This window comes from Clarias gariepinus, chromosome 1, assembly GCF_024256425.1.
Source record: "Clarias gariepinus isolate MV-2021 ecotype Netherlands chromosome 1, CGAR_prim_01v2, whole genome shotgun sequence".
Taxonomy (NCBI): domain Eukaryota; kingdom Metazoa; phylum Chordata; class Actinopteri; order Siluriformes; family Clariidae; genus Clarias; species Clarias gariepinus.
Genome location: NC_071100.1, coordinates 38,577,415 through 38,601,147, shown reverse-complemented (window position 1 = coordinate 38,601,147; position 23,733 = coordinate 38,577,415). Strand labels below are relative to the sequence as shown.

The following is a 23,733-nucleotide window of genomic DNA, read 5'->3' as shown; positions in this document are numbered from 1 at the left end:
CAGGGCAGGAGTCGTGTGGAGCAAAAGCTGATGTGGTCAGGCTTCAGCAAATAAACATCCACAACCACAATACATTCAGACATTCCACAGCTGGCCTGACAATTTGCCCCCTCTCCCAATTCGATCAGAATGTGAGCCTTCATCAGCAGATGGTCACAGTGGCAGCCCTGGTATCTAAGGTTGTCCTCTAATAAGAGCCCCAGGAGGGAGATGAAGGGGATGAAGAGGGCAGGTCATTTCTCTGGAGCCACACATCTGTGTAAACATTGCCTCAAAGGGCCCCGGATGTGGGAACCGTGGCCCCCAGTGGCCCTGCTCACACTGAGAATTCTGTAAGGTGGTCTGTGTGTGGGGGATAAAGAATAGCCTCTAGAGATCTTATCATCTAAGAGCTCGAGTCTAACATCAGCACATAAACAAGCACTGCTGCTAAACTGAAACGGAAACTCAGAGAGGGATTCTTATGGAAAATTGTGCACTGGAGGGTACACTGGGCCTTGTATGTGTTTACAGCCCCGTTTGGTCCATTGAATAAAAAGTATTTTCCCAAAGATGCCCTCCATTCTTGCAGCATTCTTTGATCTTGAGCATAAATCAGTGTTGTAAGCAGCACACAGTTTCACAAAGTTCTACTGATGTGCTGCAGGAACTTATAACTTTTTCGCTCAAATTGTGCACAACAAAACTTTTCCTTGGTTTTGTAATTATTAACCTAACTTACATTCATAGATTGATACAATGTGCAAAATACAAGGGCTGTCCAAGTCAAACCAGGACTTTTGATTGTGCAGAAAAACAGAGTACATTTTATCTACTAATATAATTCCCTGCTACACTTATGCACTTTTCCCAGGGCATGGATACCATCAAGGTAGAAAGTTTTCTCAGTACGCCTGAGCCGTGATCAAACTGCCAGCTTGAAACACTGGCCCCCCAGAAACTTTTTACAGTACATGGACCAAACATGTGGAAATGGCTTGGACTGAGGTCAGGACTGTACAGGGGATGAGGCAATAACAGTCAAGTTCCTGTGATGTGCAAGTGGTTTCGCTGAATGATTGTGTGAAATGCCAATGGACAAATGCATCTCTTTCGCAAGTTGGCGACATGTTGTTTTTCAGGGATCAGGCCTTTCCACACTCTGAGTGTTAACACGAATGACTGTAGTGTGCTCTGAGCCACCTCAGCCGGATCACTATTCACGGATATACGACCTTCATTAAAACGTTTGCACCATTTAAACCCTTTCCTGCGTTACATCACCATGCACCTTCATTCACAAGTCTCTGTTTGACTTGAACACTTGGAGCAAAATCGCATCAGCAAGTCAGAAAATGCACTGACAAAACCAAATATGCAACAGCAAAATGAAAACAACAACAACAACCAAACTCTAACATAACAACAAATTAAAAACACAACACCAATCCCCAAAACAATACAACAAACATGCAAACACAACAGCAAAATCAAAAACATACGAACATTAACTCAGACCGGGAAACTTACTGGATACAGTGTGTCTCAGTCTAAGAGGCAGAGGAAACAAAGATTGGGCAATGTTAACAGTAAGGAGAAATTATGGGATTAATATAATCTCCTAGCAACGCTGGTCATACTGTATGATGTTATTTTAGATATGCTGTCAAAATGCAATTATATGAGTAAAACCACCTGGGTTACAATGACTACTTCTCACTATAATAACATTAGTAAGCTAATTAAGTGATATAAAAGAGTGAAAAACAAATCTTGTTACATGTATCCTCTCTGTCCAATCAGATATGAGAAGGTGTTCAATGTGGACCTGCTGTTATGAAGTGTTTGAAGTGAATGTTGTAGCACATTCTGATTTGCTCTTGCGTAGTTCATTTGTTGATTTGTCCTGACACGGTTCTCAATCTCAGGCCAACAGACACAGAAATCTGATCGACCTTCTGAGCCGAAGACACGGCTCAGTTTAGGTATGAACGCCATGCTCATTAAATAAAGACTATAAGGAAGCCAGATGCGTCGACCGGTGGACCTGGCCCTAACTGCGGCATTTGAGCCAGGAAATTCTCAAAGAGTAAATAAATACTAGAGCTTCCTGTTTGCAGTTAAGGTATGCCAGAACTTAACTTGATGCTCTCTGTGACATAACTGGCAGTGAACGAGTATGAGGGTAATCGCTATACTGTTACCGGACCAAAAAAAAAAAAAAGATTTGTGACTAAAGCAGTAAAAGCAGTACACGGCAGGTGGGAGACATAAACCTTGTACATCTTATGTTGTTGAGGAAGGCTGATGGAAGAAGTAAGCATTGTGAAAGAAGAAGCATTGTGAAAGAGATGTGTGGAGGAGGTGGTGGAGACATAGAAGGCACAGAGGGGTATGTGAAGGAAAGGACGGGGAAGGGGGTAGAAAGAATGCTGAGGTTCACATCAATGCATGTAAAACAGCTGTGTTTGATTTGGACTCAGGATGTCAGGCAGAGAATTCCTGTATTGCTCCTTTCCCCCTCCATACCTGGAGCAAAAGCACAATCACACAAAGACACTTATGGAAAGAAAAATAGAGTTATTTGCAACCACAGATGTTTCTCCAGGAACACAATCTGTGACAGACAATTCTCTACAGAGAATACAGAAGAAATATTGCGTAAATACTTGTGCAAATCATCAAAACCGGCCATTCTTATTTAGTTGTTATTTTGTTAGAGAGTCTGTTTGCAGTGCTCATTCGTGCATGTTGTTCTGTTAATACTGGCCTAATTACAGGCTTCGCTTTTAACACTAACATTAAAATGACAACGATACATGTTATTTGATATTATGTACTTTGGAAAACAAGAGAAAAAAAATAATATTGCCTCTAAAATATATAATTAACTCCAGAATTGCTGGAATGATATATGAAAAACTGCGAGGCAAAATGCATGAAATAAATATGACATAATGATTCAATTAAAGAAAAATACAATGAAATATTTCAACACAAAAGAGACCCATGATTCAGTATAAGTTGGCTTCAAAATAGTAAATAGTTCAAAGAATGTGAAACCGTTTAAAAAGTTGTTTGTGAAGAAATTTATCATAAAGAGGGACAAAAAAGCTGAAAATTATTGCCACTAGCAGCAGAGACCTGAAAATGAACCTTTTTTTTATGAATTTTTAACTATTTGAAAATGAATTTTCACCCATTTCAAACTATTTCAATTAATCTTCCTGAGATCAACCCAGGAAATACACCACCTGACCTTCGCCAAGTGTAACAGGGATCATGCTAGAGGCAGATGAGATCAAAATGCTTGACCAAAGAGAAAGAGTTCAAACTATTGGTCTGGATCAGGCAAAGAAAATGTTTAATTGACTAGATTTATATTAAAAACTGGTCAAAGCAATGTTAAAACCTGGAAAAATAGTGCTGAACTACCAACTTTGTGAAAGAAACATGGCGGAGGGAAAAATCATGAATGACTTTGGTGGAAAGTTTGGTGAAATTGATTCATAAAGGTTTTACAGTAGAAATTACATCTTTGTTTAATAGTTAGAGTAAGAGAACAGAATTGAGATTAAACTTCTGTGTCCATAAGAATAGCAACTTGTTAGTGAGACTAATCATAAAAAAAGCTTTCAATTTGTTAGGGAGCATAAAGATTGGACTGATGAGTCCAGATTGACCCAGTCCAATGGGCGTGTGAAGCAGCTAAAGTGATGCGTTTATCATGCACAGTGCCCACTGTACAAGCATTCTGGAGTTGCTTCAGTTGTTCAAGTTTTCTCAGTTAATCTGGCAAAAAATGAAATCAGCTGATGACCTGAATGTACTGAATGACCAGCTTATCACAATAATGAAGTTTTTTTTTCCTGATTTTGTGATCAAGTGGTTTCTGGGGGTATGACGAATCACTTTCACACATGAATTGACTAACATATTGCACACCGCAATTAAAGACATAGGGAATCTTCAAAAGGCATGACTTGTTACAGTATTTGAAAAAAGTGGGGGACATGCAAGGACAAACATTCTAACTGTAAAACATACAGTAGTGGTCCATCATTGATGCTTTAATCTAGTTTTGCAGCTAGGTGTCCAGGCCTCTGAAGACGTCATGAATTTAAATGCACTGCCGGATATTTTATTTTGCAGCATCTTGAATATCGTTATATCACTGAAGTCTATACTCCCGCCAATAACCTGTCATTTAAACAGCGCCAACAAGCAACCACTGCAGAGCTGGGCCAGATGTTTCTGATTATGTGCTTATATTCTAGAGTATATCTTGTGTAGGCTTCAGAAACAAGCGTTATATGAGTTCTTATTTTCATTCAAAAAAAAAAAAAAAAGAAGCACGGTAGGTTGTTTGTTCCAACAGCTATCACAATGAAAAACAGCTCATTACTGTGCTGCAATTCTATTGTGCACTGATCAGCTCTTGGATGACATGTGAGTTTTGCCACTGTTCACTATTCATATCCAAATATACTCCCACTTCACTTCCATTCATTTTTCTTTTTCCCATGCTCAATGGTGTACAGTATTAAGTTTATCACTGTTTACAATGTTTACACAGTTGACAAACCATTTGCTTCTACAAATTGTTTAAACCCAACTGCACTATAATTTTACACTCTATGACTGTATTCTTTTTACAATTTATTATTATTATCATTATTATTATTATTATTATTATTGATCTCTTTATTCTGCTGTAATATGTATGAATTTCTCTCTAAGATGATTGATGTGATATAATGTGATACAGATTTTATTCAGATTTTATTTAGACTTATTCTATTTTGTGTGTGTGTGTGTGTCTCTGTGTGTTATGGCAGTCATCACATAAGCAATTTCTTGCGGGATCGATAAAGTTTTCTGATTCCGATTCTGATCTACAGTATGTATCCAGCTGGTAGGTAGGTGATGATTTTTTTACAGTACCTTTTTTTTATTTTCTTGACATCAAGGTAATGGTGGGATTTTTTATCACAATCAGCATCAGGTTCCAGTAAAACTTTTAACTGGATAAAAACCATAAGCACCATGTTAGTGCCACAGGTAAGAAAATGCTGTGAAGGCTAATTCCTTGTTTTAGAATGAATGAAGAACGGCAGGCTTATAAAATGTTTCCTAGAAACAGGAGACCCCACTGCCTGTCTTACAAAGAATGAAACATTCCTGCTGTTTGGTTAATCTTCTTAAAATTTTATTAAACCCAGCAGTGATCCACCTCGCCAGTTTTAATGAGCACTTGCATGAGGTCTGGTTGATTTAAACGTGCATTTTGACTACCTGTGATAGCTGAACCTGTGATTAATTTGTGTTCTTTCTTCTTTTGCTCTTTGCACTATTTGAAAGAGCAATGAATTAAAGAGAACTGATATATACAGTACTGTGCAAAGGTCTCGCGCTTCCACTCGTTTCTTCATATTTTGCTTCCAAATTCCAGACGTTTATGTGGTCTTGAGGAATAGTTCTCTTAAGGACTTTTTTTTGGCTCTCATTAAAATTTGGCATGTTTCTGGCTCTTCAAAACGGCATGAACCAGTGAGAAACAGGTGCAGATGACGACAGATGATCAGGCCAGTTATTATTATACTGGTAATGCTGAATGCTGAGTGGTTGGGACAAACGAGAGGGGAAATGAGGTTGCTGCTGATGCACAAAAAATATTTTTAAATTATATCCTTAGGCACTTTGACGACCGACAGTAAAAACATTTGTTCCCTTTTCTTCAATTTAATCTACATAATTTAAAATGAAGAACTGAGATGTGGTTTCAGACTTTTGCAAGGTATAATCAGTATACAGGAAGAAAATCAATTGATTTATGTATGTATATACATTACACAACTCCCAAAGTGATGGTGTACCACATCATTACAACTCCACAGCCCTTTTTACTGCTGTGCACTTCTGGGGCCAATAATTTCTCTCCCACACATACGTCAACAATCATGATGAAGAATCTTAACAAGTAAACAGTCACAAAAAACGAAAATAACCACAGAGACAAATCACCACACCATTATGCCAGTAATCCTGTGCACTGTACTGCCTGGGATCTGTTTTTAAAATCCTGCTTTTTTTAAAACTCTAAACAGGTTTATGACTCTTTAAATAGGCCAGGCCTCTGAGAGCATCTGGAGCTAGTTAAACATAGCATGAATCAAAGTATGCATGAGAACATTTGATACACCAACATGCCAAGGACTGCAGGATAAACATCTAAAACGTCAACTCAAATTAAAGTTGGGATGCAGGGAGCGCTTCTCTAAATGGTACCATTATGGGACGGACTTCCTGTCAAAGTAATAAATGCATTTTACTTACTAAAGGTATTTTTTTTTTTGTCACTATCATAATAGTCACACAAAATAAGATAACAAAAATATGTTGTTTGTTTTTGTTTTTGTGGGTCTACATTAAAAGACGAGATGTGATTTGACAAAAACAAAAAACACAAGAAGTGTTGCAATTGTTCTAGCGACAGAAATAAACACGATTGTTTAACTGAATGTCATTATTAGCAAGATGTTTCCAAAGGAAAAGACCAACGCAAAGCTGGGCACAGGGGGGGAAAAAAGTCCTCACAAACTTCATTCATTTTTCCTACATCCTATCCTGTGTAGGGGCGCAGGGTGCCTGGAGCCTCTCACGGGGCACAGGTGCACACATTCAAACATACACTACAGGCGAACTGGAAACACCAATCAGCCTACAATACTCGGAAAGTACAGTGCGCTCATGCAAACTCCATGCACACAAACCAGAGGTAACCCTAGAAGTGCATCACGGCAGTGTTTACTTCTGAGCCACTATGCTCCCTTAAAAGCCATTATGACATCACCTAATGAAACAAAGACAGAAAGAAGACGAGCAAGAGTCTGTCCTCTCGTGAGCTCAATAAGCTCTTGCTTATATACTGGCAAGGTTATTAGGCCATGTGTGAATTCTTTTTCGACTCCAATCGTTTCCATATGCGATCATGGTCTCATGCAACAGCAAGTTATTTGGCAGGAATCTAACCAATCCAGTCTCATTAAAAAAAAAAAAAAGGAAGAAAGTTTTATTACCAGAAAGAGCTAGTGTTGACGTCACATGAGGCTTTGCCTTGACACATTAGATTTCAGCGCTGCTGTTGTTTGTTTGAAATGACAGAGGAGACGTTGTTTAAGTCTTTAGTTTAGTGGCAGGTGATTATGTCCAGCCTCAAGGGAGCCATTTGCCTTCTGTTATCATAAGATACACCGTTAAACAAGTCACTTATTTTAATCCGAAGCATGTGGGAAAAATCCGACGTTCAAACTAAAATAATTCAGAACCAGAAAGATTAGAATCTCAGCCAGGAAGTCAAACTTGCTTCAAAACCAAGCACTATTCTTTCAAATTAGGAAAGGCACCACAAAAAGCTCTGCTAAATATTTTTTTTACAATTATACTGTACATCTCCATCAGATGCCATCAACAGTTTAAATTGCGTTTATACAGAGTGATTTCTAAATTCATTATGAAAATAACTGTATTTCGGGGTTGAATTGTACTTTCATCACTGCTTTTTTCCTTTGTGAAGAATTCCTAGACTAGAATTCTCCATGGAGAATACTTGTTTTGAACTATTGCATCACATAGAGAAGAATGTACACTTCATCATCTCAGGTCTGCACAAATTTTAATTAGCAGTCAAATTCAGAGACTGACGCGATGACTGCAAAACACTGATTTTGTGTTTGAGTAGCCATTTGTCAGTTCATTTGTGTATATTTTTAAGGTCGGCTTTCTTTCTTAAGATCCTTGTTTGGCTACGTTTTTCCTTAAGCTCCAAGTAGTGCAGCAACCACTATTTATTTGTTAATTTGTTTGTTTATTTTCCTGGACAAAAGTCACGATAATGTTTAAATAAATTTACATTTTTAAATTATTTTTTCAAAACAGCTCCAATGGCTTTTTTTTCCTTTAACAAATAAACGGTGTGCAAATAGAAAATCTTAGGTATTATCTTATTAATAGCTAATATTAATACCTAAATACCTAATTATTATAATATTATTATATTATCTTAGGAAGTAAAAAATATCTTAAATTTAGTCAAATAATTAACAGTTTCTTCATATAAAATTACAAACCACATATAAGATTATTAAGCCTATTTCAAGACAAATGTTACCATCTTTAAAGCATAAGTTTCTTTTCTGTTGGATAACAATTTTGGTAGTTTTATACATTTAATTTCTAGACAGAAAGTCTTAAACTTACTCACTCACTCATTTTCTATAACGCTTGAGGGTCTTGAGGGCTTGTAGACTTACAGCAGGCAGAAAGCAGGATAGCCCCTAGAGGGGATGCCATACCATTGCATGGCATAAGCACACACACTCACACATCACCCAGAGGAAACCCCCCAAGCACAGGGAGCACATGCACAGAGACGCAAAATGGGAATTAAACCCTCGACCCCAGTGTAATTGAATTTTACAGGTGAAATCTGGTGTAAAATGCGTCTCGGCTTAATAATCGCATATTTCCTTTGTTTTTATCTTACATAAATAATACTATACACTGATCAGCCATATTATCAATAATGGCTAATACTAACTAATATATTATTAACGCCATGTGAACTAGTGACAGGACAAACAAGTCCAACCAATGAAGCCCCCCAACTGCTTTTAAAAATCAGATGAGACAAATGAAGCAGGAAACAACTGAGCTGAAAATCTTGATCAAGACTCTCGATTGAGGGTAGATCGGTGACAAATATATCCGCTGTTGAGATCTGAACACACACCTTCTCTCACCCTGTAACACAAAGTCTTGAACACTATGTCAGCAACAACTAGCTTAGATCTTCACTGCTTTCATCTTCCTGTGTGATGTTATTTGGTGGTACATGTGGTTAAATCAGTTTGTTATCTTATAACACATGTTATGGTATGTTAAGTTATAGGTTTGGGTTTAAATAATGGGTCAAATATGGTCAGGATTGGGTCCTTAAGCAAATTACTTTATCTCTTGATTTATATGTTTCCTGCATCAGATGTCATTCTTTTAAATATCATTTATATCAGCAGAGTTTACTAGATTATATTGATATATTGTAAGATATTACAATGTTTTACTGTATCTTTACTAGAGATGGGGGAAAAAATATACGTTACATATAAAGATTCGTATGTGTGTATCAAAACACTGACTCCAAAAAAGATTTTCTTTCCCCCATTATAATTGTTTTTATGTTTGCTTTTGATGTTGCTTGCTTTTACAAGTAGCTCGCTCTAAAATATTTATTTTCACATTGACAGACAGCATGACACCCTGCGAGATGGGAGAGAAATATTTGTTATGTTCGTTTAGAATTGTTAACACACCACACTACCCCACACACACAGCACAGTGCCTCATCTCACTCTCTTTTCTTATTTACTAGTATATTAGCATGAGGTCATATCCAGTAAAGCAAGACCATATGTTACAACGGGGCAAAGTCACAGAACATGCCTAAGGGGAAACGGACCATAATAACCACCTAGAGAGCAGTTGAGAAGCTAAATATTAGATACAACCATGCATTTATACTGTTAATACATATATCTATGAGTACATAACATATAACAGGTTTGGGCACATTGGAATGTATGATATATATCACATATATACGTACATGCAGCTATATAAAAAACGCCAAAAAGGATATCGATATCTGGACCATAGGGAGACCGTTTACTTAAAAGGGCCTCGTGTAGAAATTATAGTAATGACCTAAATGATAGAGGGTTTAATCAAGAACAATAGCAAAAAAAAAACACTTCCTGGATTTAATTGTCCATTGCTAATCGCTTAAAATAATTGGAGAAAAACATGCAGCTCAGGGACTGGTGAGGGAAGACTTGGCCTGAATGCTAAGAGAGAGTGTTACTCCTGGACATCTCTTTACTTTTGACAGCTATGTAATGTCTTGCTGTAACTCAATACAACCCTGGCCAACGCACAAAGCTTAAATATTCACCCACTAGTCATGTTCTGTTCTGGCATCGCACACAGGTTGGCAGTGAAAGGAGCGAAAAAGACATTTTTTGGACACTGTGGTGTATTTACATCAAGGTTAATTCTTATTGAAGATGATTGATGAAGAGCTCGTTCACACAGCTTGATATGGTTATGTCTGGGATAAAAACAGATAATAAATATGTACTGTTGCTAATTCACGTTCTTACTGCAGTGGATCGCATAGATTTACTTTCATTGTTGTGTAGCCCCTTAAAACTCACACTTTTAAGTACAAATTTTAAGCGTTTAACACGAGTAAATGTGTTTCTGCATGTTTGTGTGAGTCTGTGTGTTAACATTAGTGATGTGTGTGTTAGTATGTGTGTTTGAGACATGTGACTTGTTAGTGTGTGTGGGTGTGTGTGAGACAGTGTGAATGTTAAAATTTGTGATGTGTGATGTACATGAGTATGAGTGTGTTTCTGTACAGTATATGTGTGTGTGTGTCTGTGTGAGTGTGAGAGTGTTAACATTGTGATATAAGTGTGTGTGTGTGTGTGGGGGGGGGGCGGGGGGGTCTGAGATGTGTTTGTGTGTGTGAGTGTTAACATTTGTGATGTGTATGTGTTCTTGGCTGACCCGTTTGAGATATCAAAAATCACATTGATCACATTGGCCTGGTTTGGTGGCGATCGTATTAATTCCCTTAGGAGGAGTATATCAAAATCCATAGGGTGCGTTTTAGCGAACAACCCAAAATAACTGGCCTCCTGTTGGGTCAAGCCCATAACATGCATCAATAAACTATCAATAAAATTATCCTTAGGAAGACAAGAGGGTCCTAATGATATACTCATTTTTAGAGTCCTACATTTTAGCGACATCATTCCCATATTCCTAAATTTACACATTATAAAAGTAAACACACCTTTTGTTCTACCTGACATATCCAAAAATGTTCGATGCTCAAAGTCGCCTCATTAACACACTCCGACGTGGCCTATATAATCATATATTTTTTAATCATCACCGACTTACAGTATGCTGTGTTGCCGGCACAGATCTGTGCTGCTAAGTTTTTTAGGGTATGTTTTTATTAGTGATGCACAGATCTGTGCTGCTTAGTTTTTTAGGGTATGTTTTTATTAGTAATGCCAACGCAACCGCTATCTTTGTTAAGGAGCATGAGATCACTGACATAATGCTTCCCCAAAAGTAAGGCTGGCATTAAAAGAACGATGACGTAAATCGACCAAATCTAAGTAATATTTTCTTTCCAACCAGAAATCATGTTCAGAAAAAGCCAAATCTTGTGCTGTTAAAATTCAAAACAGATCAAGCATTTTTATTAGCATGATTTAAATAAATCTGCTGCCAAAAAACAGCTTTTATCCTGCAAAGCCAACTGAAACAAAAGAAACTGCATGTTTTATTGCATGTTACATTGAGACTCTATTGGCCATGGAGGAGGGCACAGATTTTCAAATCTCATATGTGATCCCCAAATCATTTTAAATTAGCTCGTTATCAGTATGACTTAATGCCAGACTGCCTCTACCTGCCTCTACTGCCTGAACTAATAGCTCATCAGAAAATCCTAGGTAAAGCTAGTTTATGTAGTGCGATCACTATGATCTTTAATCTATAATGACTACTTTAATCACTATGATTAAAATGTTCGTCTTCTATTAAAAAATCACAAGCTAATGGCAGGTCTTCCTGACTGCCAAAGTAACCAAAATGTAAACGATAAAGGCAAAGTGCCTCTGTCTTGGCCAGATCTGAAAATGAGATCTCTCATAAGCAATGCCTTCGGTTCTTAACAGAGCAAATGAAAATACACATCTCATTCGTGCCAGCACTCTTTTTCGCAGGTCAGGAAGCATGGGGTTGGTTTTGGCTGAGCCGAAAGACTTTCATTAATATATCAGACAGGGTGTAGTACTTTGGGCCTGTAAGGAAATAAAAGCGGTACACTAACATGTGTGTTATTTTTGACTGGATGCCTGTTTAGAAAGAGAGGCACTATGTCGATCCATCATAGATCAGCGCAGTGCCATGTGAAAACTTGTTACTGCGGTGCTGTTTACGAGCAAGAGCATCCCTGGAGGTCTGCTGCTGTGATGCTGTTTCTTGGAAGATAAGTATCTGAACTCAGCTTTGGATCTGAGAGTGCTTTTTACATCTGGTGGAGGAAACAACAGATGGTCTGATTAAAAAATGTCAATTTACATCCATTTATTAAGAGCGGCGTGTTAGGGAATCACTGCTGGCTTATTTCCAGAGACCATGAGTCCTGTGACCACCCACTTTCTGACCTTTATAGCATCCAGTGGTCGTGGATTCAAATATTTGAACAGCAAGCATACATTGAAGCTATACTTGACCTGTATGTGATTGTGGTTTTTGCTTCTTCAAAATGTATCTTCACTTCATTTTATATAAATAACTATCCTGTGAGATTCTAAACCCATTCTTGTGTGACTGTATTTGTCATTTTCAAATGTTCCTGTTTTCCTAAACTAATCCCCTTTCCATAACCCCAAAACTCATGCCAAGAACTTCCTACTGAATTTCTGTCATTCATGCTTTGGCCGGACTCACAATCAAAGCATTAAAAAGCATCCTGTCTACTGATAAAAAGTGGTTGTTCCATTCCCCTGACCCAAGAGAATAAGACAAAGTAAAACCATACAGACAAAACACCCAGACAGATTAAACAGAAGACTATGTGGCTTAAAAGACATGGGGATGCTCTCTATGTATACACTATACAGACAAAAGTATTCTGAAATATTGAATTTAGGTGTTTCAATCAGGCTCCATATCCCCAGTGAAGGGCAATCTTAATGCTTCAGAATACCAAGACACCTTGGACAATGCTATGCTTCCAACTTTGTGGCAACTGTTTAGGGAAGAGACTTTCTCTACAACATGACTGTGCCCCAGTGCACAAAGTGTGGTCTATAAAGAAATGATTCGATGAGTTCGGTGTGAAAGAACTTGACTGGCCCGCACAGAGCCCTGACCTCATCCCCATTGAGCACCTTTGGGGTGAACCAGAACCAGAAGAGAATAATTCCAGCTGATGATTAAATGTGACAGTGCTGAATCCACAGTGTATCATTGATTCTGCTGCTGATTCTGTATTTCTTGGCTGCTTGAAACCAAAAGTGACATAATTATATGTTCTGTGTATAATTTAGGGTGTTTAAAAACGCTCGTGTTCTTCCAGAAACATCCTGAACCATTAAATGAACCAAATTTGCAAGTCATATACAGTACATGGAATAAATTCCAAGTGTGGATTTCAGGAAACGTTTTTTGATTGTTCTTAAATCACACATGCAATAAAAAGCTAAAAATCTTGACTGCAAGACTAGAACAGGGTATTCATTTTAATATGTTTGCTTTAACCAAACAACACAATTGGGAAAACTGCACAAGCCAGCAGGTATTTTAGTTACAGCTTCCACAACACAATGTTCCGTCTCAGTGCAGTTACAGTTTCTGTGGCTTTGCTTTTCTCTTTTCATATTAAACTAAAACTAAAGCAAAGACACAATTTGAAGCCTGGTATATAAAGTTCCTAATAATATACGTAATGAATAAGGTGCACTTGTGAAAATATTATATTTTACAATGTCCTAGCCCTGTAAGTTGAAAAACACGATGAGCATGCACTTGGTCGAAGTGCGGACCTGCTTCACCTTTTTCGGCCATGGAGAAGATGAGTCAGACCCATAAACCCAAGTTTTGCCACCGGTAATGATCCTCGACATGAAGGACGGGTCATCCATTACCTGGGTATGACACACCGACAACGGCAGCAATGTTGCCGATTGTTCTCCGACGATCATCATGTAGGAGTGGTTTAGACATTTTGGGGGATTGAGCTCGTTAAAAGTCTTCTTGCTCTTCCGTCGTCTTTCAGTGATGTTCTTTCTCTCTTAAAGTGCGAGTGCGACTTAAAACACAGTGAACGACTCACATGGTGGTAACGCACATGGTCAGAATAGCAGCAGGTGCATAGCTCCTGATCTCCACAGGATGATGTCCGTACCAATTTCCTTAAGGTGTTGGGCGACAACACTTTGGACGGTTTTCACATAGATTCTACAAATCTCTGGAAATTCAACAGCATCCCAAAATACATTCCCTCAATTAGTGATTGAATCATCGTAGGCTAGATAATAAGAACAAACACATCAGTCTTAAATCTCTAACCAAAAAAAAAAGATTTGAGCTGTGGTCTGGTGACTATGCCAGACCAGACAGAACTTTTCAGAACCATTCGGAAATTTTTCCCCAGTGGATGTGAGTGGAGTAAATACAGAATAGCGATGTTCTATTATAGGATAAAGATAATAAACTCAATTAATATTTAAATACGGACGATTTGAAAGAACCATTCCCTCCAAAGGGGTAAATGGACACCAACTACGGCAAAAAAATGTCTTGCACAAGACAATAATGTCAATTTTTTTTTTTTTATTGTCACCCATTGAGCACACCCTTGATCACGAAACATATGTGAAGCCATAAACAGGACCTCTCTTATTAATACAGTACTATGCAAAATCTCATTGCCTCATATTTTGCTTTCAGGGTGCCAGATTTTTTTATGTAGTCTTGAGGAATAGTTCTCCAGGAATATTTGGCTCAGTCCAGTCCCTGTACCTGACCAGTTTCACTGGAATGTTTTTGTTTTAGGACACAGACAGGGCAATGAATCATACAGGCATAAAAAAAAAACTGAGAAGCAGGTGCAGATGATGACAAATGATCAGGCCGGTGATTAGTATACTGGTGATGCTGAATGCTGAGTGGTTGGATCAAAGAAGAGGGGAAATGAGGTTGCTGGTGAGGTTGTTAGTTAAACAATCGATTTAAAAATGGCATCTGTGGGCACTTTGCAACCTGTCGCAGTAAAAAAGGCTTTGATTTACTATTAAGGACTAACAACTAGTCGTAATGTTACAGAGGTCTATAAGTGTTGTGATTAAGACTGTTACAAATGAGTGCAAAGAACTGATATTAATCTGAATTCTCACTGCACCATACTCTCACATTACCTCCCAATGCGTTTAACTATATTACTATGACAAATAACGTGCTGAGCGCAGTTCCCAGACCTATCCATACTCAAGTGGAAACATCGTCAGAATAGTTTCTCTCCTTGCTCAGGAAAGAGTACTGCATATTTTCTCTGTCTGTGTTTTCCCTGGCTTGAAAATAAGGCCTGTGCTAGGATGCAGAGTATCCACTAGCCCCACGATTTCTTTACTCCAGCAACAACACAGCAGGAGCGTGACCAATCGACCCCCACCATCTCCAGCTTCCCCCACTCCCTGCCCCCTCCTTGTCCTATATGAGCCCCAGTTAAAATAAACCCCCTGAGGAAACAGGTCAGCACCTTTTTGGATTTATACTGTCTCTATGTAACACAGATTTCTTTTTTTTTTTTAAACAGTTCCGATCTCAAGGTGGATTACTTTTGCCTCGGTGGTATAGTCATGATATACAGTATATAAACATCACTGCGGAAATTAAAAGTTGCATTTAGTCTTATGACACTTCCACTGCAGGGGATAAATGACATGGACATGTTAAAGTCAGTTGCACTGCAAACCTCGGAAGACATATGTGGTATTTCTCTTCTGCTGACTCAGTCTGCTGAAATAGCATGAAATAACATCAAACTAAGACTCAGAAATGTTCACTCCAGTAGTTTTCCTGGGTCAGTAAAAGGGCTCCATGGTCACTGACTAAATAGGGCTTACATTTTACAGCTTAGAAAAGAAACCACAATTTGCCAATTTTGTTTAAGACAATATAAGCACTTTTTTTTTTAACTGACACCATGGTAGCATTTTCCCAGCAACTTATTTTCATTTTCCATCAGTGATTTCCAAGTACGTTTGAACTGCAGTAGCTTAAATCCTGAACAAAAATATGTAATTTTGAATCAAATTTTAGGGAGCATTGATGCCTCAGTGGTAAGTTTCTCACCAATCAAGTGAAAAGCACGTGTTCAATTCCCATCCAATGCCCAAACCCCAGCCACTGAATGCAGTGCTGGTCCCAGGCTCGGATAAAACAGGAGGGTTGTGTCAGAAATGATGGGAGCAGCCAAAAGTCTAACAACAGTAAAACCTTTTAAATAAATTAGGGTGCCAACAACATGTATCCTCCCAAAATTAAAAAGAAAATCAAAATTAAAGACTGGGTAAATAATTAGCAGTTTTGTGCTTTTCTTTATCATAGTGGGCATGATAAGCATGCGGAAAAAACACCCATGACTCATTTGTCCTGTTCATTGATTTCACACATTATGTTAATTGATAACTAGGGAATTTAATTTCATGGCTTAGCTTTCTGACATCCCTTTTTTCTTCTGTACACAAGTCCTACATCAGGTTTGTGTGTAAGGTCATGTCATACACCATCTATAATCATTTGCCACAGCAATTAATGGTATTCTACTGAGGACTGAAGAAAGTTCAGCTTAGGCACATTTCTCATTACATCATTTCTGCAGAGGCTTGTACTTTCTAATGGCTTGCTTCACAGAATACCCACATCATGTTCATGCCTAACTAACGCACACATCTCTAAATCAAAACCATTTGGAGGGAATTGCACATAAGTGGTCCAATACTGTTCTAGTGTTCTCACAATTCTGTCAGATTTTTTCAGGTCCATCATTCCCACTTTGCATGCCAGTAAAAGACAGAGTCCAATCCTTGTCTGCCAGTTCAAAAAAAGCATGATTAAAGTGCTTTGATCCCTTGCCTGGATCTTCTCACGTCACAAACATCTCAATCCCTGTCATGAATCTTAAAACCTACTGGCTCCCTGATGAACACAGCTATGCACAGGCATCTGGAATCTGCATATGGAGCTTAGACCCAGGACCTCAGCTTCTTAACCCTTTCATGCATGGGGTCCTCACTCATAAGAGTTTGTTTAAAGCTCCTCATTTAAATCACCTTCAAACCACCTCATCATGTGCAGTTGTTGAATAATCATCCAGGATCACTGTGTTATATGTATATCTCCTCCTTATGAGATATTGTGCGACAAAATGTACTATAATCCACATGTTTACCTTTAAACCCAACTGAAAGAAGTCTTAAAAGGTTTTAGGGCGCATTGGGAACATCTGCATTAAACGTTTTTGGCAATAAAAAAGTTCCGAAATTTGGAGCAACTGTGACTCTGTCTTCAGTCATTTAGAACTTAAGCAATGGTCTGGAATGCACAAGATGTGCAATTTCAAGATGGCCAAGAAAAAAAGCTTCTTGAGTACTTCATAATAGAAGCCACTGAAAATTGCAAAAGGATATAAGAACCGTAAAAAATGACCATCTGTGCAGCTGAAGGTAAATCATAACCAATTATGGAAAGGTTTACAATACTAAACATTACTTTTCAGCACTTGATATAAAAAGAGAAACAAAAGTTTTTCTTATTCATACTAAATATACAGTAGTAAACGGCACTCTTTGTATGAATTGAAAGTGGAAAGGTCTGTTCACACCGCTGTACCTCAGATAGTCTAATGACTCTAGCATATGATGGCATGGAGAACTGTGTTTAATATTGGGACACGACCCCGTACTCATCTGATTTATCCATATGAATTAGTCCATCTTTAAAACGATTCAAAATAAAATTAGTTTTTGGCATTTTTAAGGAACTTATTTATAAATTACAAAAGCCAAGTAATCAAGGTGGTGAGGTTTAGGCTACTCACCAAATCGTTTGTAGCCAAAGGACTGCACTTCCTCCTCATCAGTAAAGTCGTCTGTGGAAAGATTAAATGAAAACAGTGTTAGACAACATGGGCCGTGAGTTTTCCATTGCGAATTCTTCACGAGGAGCTAGAGCTATTGTTATCAACCGAATGTATTATGCAAGCAAATAAATCTTTCAAACAACAAAAACAGCTTAGATCTTGTGAAACAGAATGCAACTGTAGTACAAGAAAGTTTGGAAAGTGTAATCTGTCAAACTGATATCTCATTTTGGACAACCGCTAATATTACTAACAGGATTGATCTGGATTACTCTCAGTCAAAAATTGCCAAACCCAGCATGTAATAACAGTGTTATGATTCCAAGGGCAGAAATACTTTGCAGAAACATGTGTTCTCCTGCTGTGACTATTGAATTAACACTGGCTGTCAAGTCCATTCTCAGGTTAACAAAATGACACCATCATCATCTCCCTGTCATCACTGCATTGCATTAAAAGCACTGACACCAGAGACTTTTTCTTTACAGGAAGGCAGAAGAAATAAGAAATCTATTTTTTTTTCTCTTTAGTCTAAATACACCAGTCAGGTCAGATATTTAAGGCACACAGTCATCCACCTAACTACTTCTGTTGACTCATGAAAATACACAGACACCGACCACAAGCCTGCAAGAACACAAAACATGCAAGTGGAAAACAGAACAGAGAAAAGCACAGTGGGTTAGTTAGTCATGGAAAAGACACAAAGCCTTTTCTATATAGTTACAACCAGAAACACAATACTTTACCTTGAAGATGTTAAAAAGAGGAATCCCAGACGCTGTCTACATCTGCTACAATATTCCACATGATCTGACCACAATTTTACCATTTTTACAATGAAACTTTATTGTGAACTATGAGAACTAATTCAATAAACAGCATTTTGATTTTTTTCTTCACACAAAGTCATTATTATATTTGTTAAAGGGTATTGCTTTGACTGTCAGGTGAACGTCTGCTTTTTATTTATCCTAGACTGAGAAGGAAGAATGTGACCTTATAAATTTTCGGAATTACTTAAAGAGGAGTTATTATCCAAACTTTACTTTTTACTCACTTTTAGACATTCATCTGGGACATCCAGCTGGGTCATGTACAATCAAAAGTAAAAATGTAAGAAAAAGACAAAACATTTTCTGCCAGGGCTTGAATAAGCCAATTATATTACCCCCCTAATGTGACCTCATATAAGTGCATTCGAAAGAAATTTTAAAAAGGGAGGTTAGGGTATGAAAAAAAGCATTAATTGAGGGGTATTTCAGATAGACCTTTAACAGACACACTTTGGGGTAGCTCTAAGACCTGTTTTAACTTATTAATTAAATAGTAAAATATGGGCCCTTAGGGGTAGTAGATGTACTGCATAGCTAAAACCCAATTTTAATCTGGATTATACACAAGATCAATTTTAGTAAGAAAAAAAGCTAATCAATCAGTATTAATCAGAATAAGATGAGTGCATGCAAATATTGAACAACATGTTAATGGTAATGTAACATGAATAGCAGTGAAGGATTACAGAATGTTTGTTGTTTCTGACAAATCTGTGAAGTTAAACGAGGTCACTTAAAAGGATCACAATATTACTACTTTGCCTTTTCCCAATTTGCGTTACATGATTCTCAGAGTGCTTTTGTGGCAAAGAACATGACTCATTTAGCCAAACATTATAGCTCCCAAGTCCTCCATTTTAGTTGTCAGGAACACACTGGGGCTCTTTTTTGGATTACATAATCCTGACTCCTTATTTTCCACTGTTCATAAACATACAACCTGTCTTAAAGCTAAGACGCAGCATGAAGCCGGAAAAAGGAATACTCATTAATATTTATAATAATATATTAATGTCTTTTCAATTTAATCATTGTACTTTTTGCACCAAATGACGTGTTATTAAAACAGCTAGAACTCATTTCTATGTGTTTTACATGAAGACACAGAACAGAGCCAAGCAGCTGCTGAAACGTTTGAACCAATGCTTGTTCTCTGTCTAAACAATAAAGCCTCTCTTATTGTGTGTAAACAGTTTCTAAAAATGACCGAGGTCAGTGAGAGACTGTTTTGTGTACAGATGCCTGTGTTCAACTCTCCCAAAATCAGGCGGTTCAGCCAAAAACACACACGCGGCCAACCAGCCTTGACACACCACGGGCTGCTAATGGAGGCCAGATGTTGGAGTAACTCACATTCTTCTTACAACGCACAGAGAAAATTTGACACATACTACCACACTGCTGAGTAGGCTATGACAAAACAGAAAGATTTCTAAAAATTTCTTGTTCATACTCTTGCAGTATTCAGCCAGTAATCAAAATCTAGTCAAACTTGCTCAAACAAAAGTTAAACAGTCTAGCAGGCTAAGTCAAATTAGATAATTTTAGTTTTATATTTGTTTGCACTCAATACTGCTGTACTATATAGTATGGGGTAAAAGTATAGTTTAGATCTATATATATGCTATCCTACTGTACTAAATATTACAGAATAAAATCCCCAGTGCTTATTTAGTACTTTCAGAGTTCATTATTGAATCCAACTGGATAATGCTAAATACAATCCTCTACTTTATGATCTAGGTTCCCATATAATAGCATTCCATACTACACTACCATACTAAACAGTGCAGAAAACAGTACACTGCTTTTTAATTCATTTATTTGCACTCTATATTACCGTAGTAAAGATAATTTAAGACACTGCCCTGCTTTATGTTTAAATCTGTGCTTCATACTACTGTAGTAAGTAGTAAATAAAACAGTATTACACTTTAGGTTTCTATTTGTATTCCATACTAGCCTACCACATACTGTACTGCAGTATTTAAAACAATATGCCACTTTTTGTTTCTATGTATTAGCACTATGGTCCTGAATAGAATATAAACTGTTTAGGTTTCCATTTTATTAGAACTTAATAATACTACCATACTAAATAGTATATACAATTTTAGGTTTAGATGTCATTGTATTCCATACTACTGTACTAAACAGTATATAAAACTACATAGTCTTAGTTTTAAATCTATTTGGACTTCATACTACAACAGTGAGTAGTATTCAAAATAATAATAATAATAATGATAATAATAATAATACTAATAATGGTAGCATGATGGCTTACTGGTTAGCACTGTCACCTTGCACTTACAGGGTCTGGGTTCGATTCCAGCATCGGGGCATGGAGTATTATGATCTTCCCGGGACATGCTTGGTGGGTTTCCTTGCACAGTCCAAAGACTTGATCACATTAGGCTAATGGGCTAGTGTGTGAACAGGCATGCAAATTTTGACTAGAGGTCCTATCACGATTGTAAAAATGTGAATAAATACACTTACTCTCCATCTATACCACTTATAAATCGCGGGGCACACATACAGACACACACTACGGGAACACTAATTAGCATGTCTTTGAACTGTAGGAGGAAACCAGGAGCATCTGAAAGAAACCCACCAACCATTGGTAAAGCATGCAAACTCCATGCACACAGCCCCGAAGTGGGAATCGAACCCAGACCCTGGAGGTGCAAGGCGACAGTGCCAACCACTACTAAATAAATACAATGATTACTATTAGGGCCAGCATGGTCCTTAGTTGGACTACAGAGGTTCCCTGATGGGTGGATGGAATAATAATAATAATAATAATAATAATAATAATACTATAATAATAATAATAATAATAATAATAATAATAATAATAAACAACTACTTTACTAAACAGTATGTGAAGCATTAAGAATTAAATAGCTCCTTAGATTTCTACCATGTAAAACAGTAGATTTCCCTCTATGAGTACTCCATACTTCTGTACTAAATAGTATTTTAAACAATACCGTGCGTTAGGTTTCCACCTGTTTGTACTCCATACTAGCGTACTAAAAAGTATGTCAAACAGTTTGTACTCCACTGGGATAAAGTGTGTAGGTCCAGTCCATATAAGTATAAACTAGTGGTTTAGTATTGCAACCAAGAAAGACGTGTAGAAAACATTGATCTCTAAAACAATACAACTCCATATTTATTTATTTATGTATTTATTTTTTTGTAAAAACTTTGCGGAACCTACCCTTCATTGTGGAATGAAACAGAAGAAGCTTTGCCTTAAACGATGCTGGCGTCAGTTCACATCAGCTGCATGCCAGAGTTAATGACGGCTCATCACACGGAGATGTAAAGTTGTCCTGCTTTCAAAAGTATTGGTCCTGTGTCCACCTGAACCGCCGCGAGTGCGCGCTTCGAACTTTTCCACTAAAGCAACACGAGACTTTCAACAAATAAATATAATAAGAAAAAAAAAACACGTAAATAATTCTTTTTTTTCCCCTCTGTATAGAAAGCGCGCGAGAGAGAGAGAGAGAGAGAGAGAGAGACAGACAGAGAGAGAGCGCGCGCGCAGCAGGATGAGCTTGTGGAGGAGAGGAGAGGGGTGCGCATGCGCTGTGATGCCTCTCGGTTTTTACATTACGAGAGAACCTCCAGCGAGGCGCCGAATAGTAAAGAGAAACCAGGTGAAAGCCGAGCGCCTGAGTGCGTAAAACTGCACATCTGGAGTTCAACTTCCTCCCAGAAACCCAGGGGAGAGAACACACACACACACACTCACACACACAGACAGAAAATTACTCACTCACACACATTAACTCATCCACGCACAATAAATCCTCCTTCTGATCTTATTCTAGTTCTAAGAAAATCTAAAATAAAAAGAAAAAAATGTGTTTTAATGTAGTTATTGCCATTTAACATTTGAAATTGGTAAATTAGTAATAAAAGAAGTTTAATTTACTAGATAGAGTGTTGAAGATACACACACACACACACACACACACACACACACACACATATATATATATATATATATATATATATATATATATATATATATATATATATGCATCATCCTATGGATTAAGAATTGGGTAGTACTCAAGTTCATATGCATGTAAAGGCAGGTGATGATGCAATACAGTGTACAGTATATGCACATGCATGAATGACAAAGGAGAAGATATTGTGAATCAAACCTCTTTGTGTCCCACAGTAAACTTCTTTCCAATTCAAGGACTAAAAAAACACACACACAACCTCTCCGTGGCTCCCAAGTGGTCTGGACTGTTCCAATCTCAAATTACAACAACAACACAGCCATCTGTAAATATGGTGTCCAAGTGAACAAAATTGGCCATGCTATCTGGGTGAGAGGGATTTTGTGACTCTATGCCTTCAGTCGCACCCCTTTGTGATGAAGCATAAGCATCAGTTCGAAAAAGTTGTGGTTGGCTCGCTTCTAGAACCCCAGAGAAAGCATGTGATCGACTTCACATTCTCCAAGCAGTAACTGTTGTTTGACAGGGGAGTTGATGGGCTGGTGGATGGGAATGGGCCAAGACTTAAATAAATAAATGAATAGATGGATGAATAAATGTACAAATAAATGTATTATACATAATAATAATAATAATAATAATAATAATAATAATAATAATAATAATAATAATAATAATAATAATTCAACTTTTACTAATCTGCATGTGTTTGGACTGTGGGAGGAAACCGGTGTACCCAGAGGAAACATACCAAAAATGGGAAAAAACATGCAAACTCTATACAGACAAACCCCAAGGCAGGAATCGAACCCCTGACCCTGGAGGTGCAAAGCAACATTGCTAACCACTACACCCCCCTGACACTCTATTATTATTGTTATATTTTAAGGCATATGGCATTCAAGGGCACACATAATGCTATGTCTTTCAATGTACCCACCAAAATAAATCATTAGATTACATCATCTTTACCGCAACCACAAAAGTCAAAGTGGCTTCTTGTTCACACAGCCTCTTTGTGCCTGGGTGATCATGCATGAAAGTGGAAAAGTTAGTCACCATAAGTGGTTAATAAGCCAGTTACCACAGATGGCAGTTAAATATGGGTGCACCAAAACTCATTTAAAACCAG

General features: G+C 37.6%; 1 protein-coding gene across 1 annotated transcript in view; it reads right to left on the bottom strand.

Annotated features, from left to right (window-relative positions):
• Window positions 1–22,116, bottom strand: part of colec12 (collectin sub-family member 12) — a 59,323-nt gene extending 37,207 nt beyond the window's left edge. The window contains 2 exon segments of the mRNA XM_053493396.1: window positions 17,729–17,779; window positions 21,842–22,116. Of these exon segments, the coding sequence (XP_053349371.1) occupies window positions 17,729–17,779; window positions 21,842–21,848 (58 nt within the window). The 5' untranslated portion in view covers window positions 21,849–22,116.
• Window positions 22,117–23,733: the final 1,617 nt, after the last annotated feature.